This window comes from Pygoscelis adeliae, unplaced genomic scaffold, assembly GCF_000699105.1.
Source record: "Pygoscelis adeliae isolate BGI_AS28 unplaced genomic scaffold, ASM69910v1 Scaffold138, whole genome shotgun sequence".
NCBI lineage: Eukaryota > Metazoa > Chordata > Aves > Sphenisciformes > Spheniscidae > Pygoscelis > Pygoscelis adeliae.
In genome coordinates, this window is record NW_008825265.1 from 440382 (window position 1) to 444450 (window position 4069).

Genomic DNA, 4069 nt, shown 5'->3' on the forward strand with positions numbered 1-4069 from the left:
ACACATCTATCTATTTGTATAATTTGTCACCTTACACTGTATACTGCAATACAATGTTTAGCATATTGTAAACTTTTACCAAACAACAACTTTTCAATAAGGAATTGTACAAATATACAGCTATTTATACCACATACATATAAGGCCATTAACATAACAGCAAGATACATATAGAGAACTATAATCACCAACATACGTAACGAGCTTTTCTCCCAGTCGGCAATAATGGGGCTCGTTTTCCAATCGTCAGCAGTGTTTAGTGAATGCTGAAGTTTCTAACAGGTTTTCTTGATGTCTTGCAAAATCAGGCAGTGCCAAACGCAGCCTCATCATGCAATGCCATCATGGTGCACAGTGTCATTAGATGTGCATGGACTCTGTCCTGGCTGTTGGGTAGCATGAAAGGTTTTTTTTCTGAATCAGGTGCACTACTGAATGAACACCCAAAGCAAATGATTGTTGATAAGTAAGTCCTCAAAGTTAAATAAGTGGTTAGTGTTTTCCCCTGTGACTTAAGTGCATGAATGCTTAAACCACACTTGTAGTTTAAATCTAAAAGCCACAGAAAGGTACTTGTCTTGAGAAGTCCTTTACTTACAGAAGTTCCCGTTGTGAAAGGAAGATTCATTTTTCTCAGCGATACACGAGGGAACATTCATCGGGGGGAAATCTTCCTTTGGCTTCTGGGTATTGCTGCTGCTGGATTTACTTCGACTGTGATCTGGTGTGGGCTGAATAGGCAAAGATCTGGCCACCTTGGATTTCACCAGGCAGCCACAAACAAGGCGAAAGAAAGCCCGACGCATTTCCTTACTGGCCAGAGTGTAGATGATGGGGTTCATTGCAGAATTGATGACCGCCAGAGCAATAAACCAGTTGGCTTTGTACAAGATAGAGCACTCCTTGACTCTGCAGGCCACGTCAATGAGGAACAAGATGAACAGCGGAGACCAACAGGCAATGAAGACACTAACAACGATCACAACAGTCCTAAGAAGTGCCATGGACCGCTCCGAGTTATTGTGGTTAGTGACATTACGACTGCTGGACTTTACCAGGATGTAGATACGGGCATAAAGGATGACAATGGCAACCAAAATGGCTATGAAGATACTAATGCAGAACACAACATACTTCTTGGAGTATAGAGGCAAAATTGTTGAGCAATCTGGTAAGTTGTTTATACAGTTCCAGCCGAGGATGGGTAAGGCACCCAAGGAAATCGAAATAAGCCAGCACGTACCAATGAGAAGGAACACTCTGTATTTTTTATTTGCATCGTAAGGCCTCATTTTAATCATGGTCAAATGCCGCTCAATAGCTATTGCTAGTAAGCTGAAAGTGGAGGCTCCCAGGGCAACAAACATACTGCCTTCCCTAATGAACCAGATTGTGGAGGACAAGCTTAGAGTTTTCTTCCCAGACATAAGAATGTTTACTTTGTAAACAATCCCAGCTAAAAGATCACAGAGAGCTAGATTGCCAATAAAAAAGTACATGCGGTTGTGAAATTTATTGTTTTTCCATATGGCAATCAACACCATCAAGTTTTCCAGGACTATGAAACTACATAGGATCAGAAATGCAATAGCGGGCAGGTCTATGTTATCAGTTGCCTTTTCCCTTAAAATAAGCTTTCCTGTGTAATTATAATGCAGTACGATCAGAGAGTCCATCTCTTCATTTCCTTGAGGGCCGACAGGAGCATCAGGTGGCACGGTAACTGCTGCCATCATTTGTTCGCCGATGCTGGACTTTTCTTCTTTAGTATCACAAGAATTTAGTTCCGATAATTTTCCACAAGAGGGAGATCAAGCCACGTTCCTCCAAGCACTCCTCTGGGCAGGTGGTGGGTATCCCTGGCTCCAGCAAGCCTCGCATATTAATTTGGGAGAATGGCTCGCAAACCAGGCTCTGAAAATAAAAACAACAAATGCAACATAAATCTCACTGTCTTCCCATGTCACCCACGGTCCATGCAGGTGCTCAAGCTGCACCATACACCCAGGAGCTGAGAGGGACGCTGACTATGAGGGACACCAGGGTCTAACATTGCTGCATGCTTATCAAGGTAGCTGTGGGCAAGCTGTCAGTCATGCTCTGCACAGATGCAGCTGTGCTGCGGAAATACGAGGGCGATGTGGGGAACTGCTCATAGGTGTTTCCCCCTACAAAATTTTCATGCTGAAAAAAATGCAGAGGAGCGGTGAGAAGGATTAGCAAACGGTCCCAGCAAGCCCCAGTGTGCACAGCAGCTGGCTCACTCCTTCTCAAAAAGTGTATGTGGCACTACCAAAACACCACCCAACCATCGCTGCCTGAGCAGCAGCAGGGCAAAATTGCTGCTTTCTAAGCTTGCCCCTGTTCCCCATGCAGACCTAAGATAGCAAAGAGCCTGAGAAAGCTGGTGTCAAGTCTTGATGCCAGCATGTGTGTTGCCAATGCCTAAAATAACTTCCCACCCTTAAGGGTACACAATTATGCTATTTACCATTAAGGACATCCTCTGAAAGCCAGTCATCATAAAACCAATCCTACTTCCCATTCAAATTAGTTGGATTTCTGCTACCCTTTTTAAAATAAACATAGCAAGTCACATCTTTGTAAGTATTGCTTTTCTTTATAGTTTACTTTATTTTTTTTTCCTTTGCATGTGTATACAAGACATACATTTAATGTTGTCAGTTTTTTTTAAAACAAAAAATAGTTATACCAACTTCAATTGTCCTTCTCAATTTACTTCTGTTTTTCTTTAAGTTATGACTTACATTATCTGCAAAATTTTTCCATGGACTTTGATAGGTTGCATTTTCGCAGCAGTTCCTCCTAGCTGTCTTTTTTCCATTGCCATATATAAATATTGAAAGAGATCTGCACAGCTTTGTAAAAATATCGGAAGATGTCAGAAACACTTACTGTTTTACCAGAAATGTTACAGTTTAGTTGCTGCATGCTCCATTGAGAATCAGTGCTCATGCCCCAAACGTAGGTATTGAGGGTCAACAGATAGCCAATTTTTCAGCTTGGTAACTAAACCAGGATGGGGATGAGGAGAGAACTGGTTCCATCTGAACCAAATTTGCAAAGATTTAATTTTTTTCTGGGAAAGGTAAGAAAATAAAAAGCTCTGCTGGATGGGAGGACACCTTCCATTGGCCCAAAATGAAATAGCTTAGTTTAGGGAACTCTTTAAGAGCTAGAGCTCCTGAACTTACCATTTATTTACACAGGGGTCACGAGCATTTCCCAAGCACATGAAATACACTTTCAAAGAATGGGTATCAAGGGAAGACACTGAGATCTCAACCTCTGCTAGAGACCAGCACACTAACAGTTTTCAACCTGCAGCCTGTACATCCCAAGGAATATCTGATTTATTCTGGGTAATAGAGTAGGTTTACCGTCAATAGGCTTAGGTTTTATATAGAAGTGTCTGTACTTTCATTGGAAAATAGCATCTTCCAGTACTTAAAGGGGGCCTACAGGAAAGATGGGGAGGGACTCTTTATCAGGAAGTGTAGTAATAGGACGAGGGGTAATGGTTTTAAACTTAAAGAGGGTAGATTTAGATTAGATATTAGGACGAAACTCTTTACTGTGAGGGCGGTGAGGCACTGGAACAGGTTGCCCAGAGAAGTTGTGGATGCCCCATCCCTGGAAGAGTTCAAGGCCAGGTTGGATGAGGCTTTGAGCAACCTGGTCTAGTGCAAGGTGTCCCTGACCATGGCAGGGGGGTTGGACTAGATGACCTTTAAGGTCCCTTCCAACCCAAACCGTTCTATGATTCTATGATTCTATACACAAGTTACTTAGGATAACAAAAACATGTAAGCCACTGCTCTTCCAGCACTCTGTTTTGGGCACTTGAAAAATGGGAGATGCATTTTCAAGTGCCTTCTGGAGGAGGAGAGAAGCAAACCACATCCCAGATGAATGTAAAGGGATTTAAAGGATGACCCACACCCTATTTTCCCACCCTCCCTTTTCCCTGGTTCCCTCCTTCAGAAAAGAAGTAATCTGACAAAAGTGTACAGTGAATTGACTTGAATTCTTTAGTACATTCAGGATA

The 4069-nt window shown here is 42.3% G+C and overlaps 1 protein-coding gene across 1 annotated transcript; it reads right to left on the minus strand.

Moving 5' to 3' along the window:
• Positions 1-590: 590 nt before the first annotated feature.
• On the minus strand, positions 591-1736 carry S1PR3 (sphingosine-1-phosphate receptor 3). The gene has a single exon (XM_009329601.1). It carries the CDS (start codon positions 1734-1736, stop codon positions 591-593), a length of 1146 nt encoding a protein of 381 aa, XP_009327876.1.
• Positions 1737-4069: the final 2333 nt, after the last annotated feature.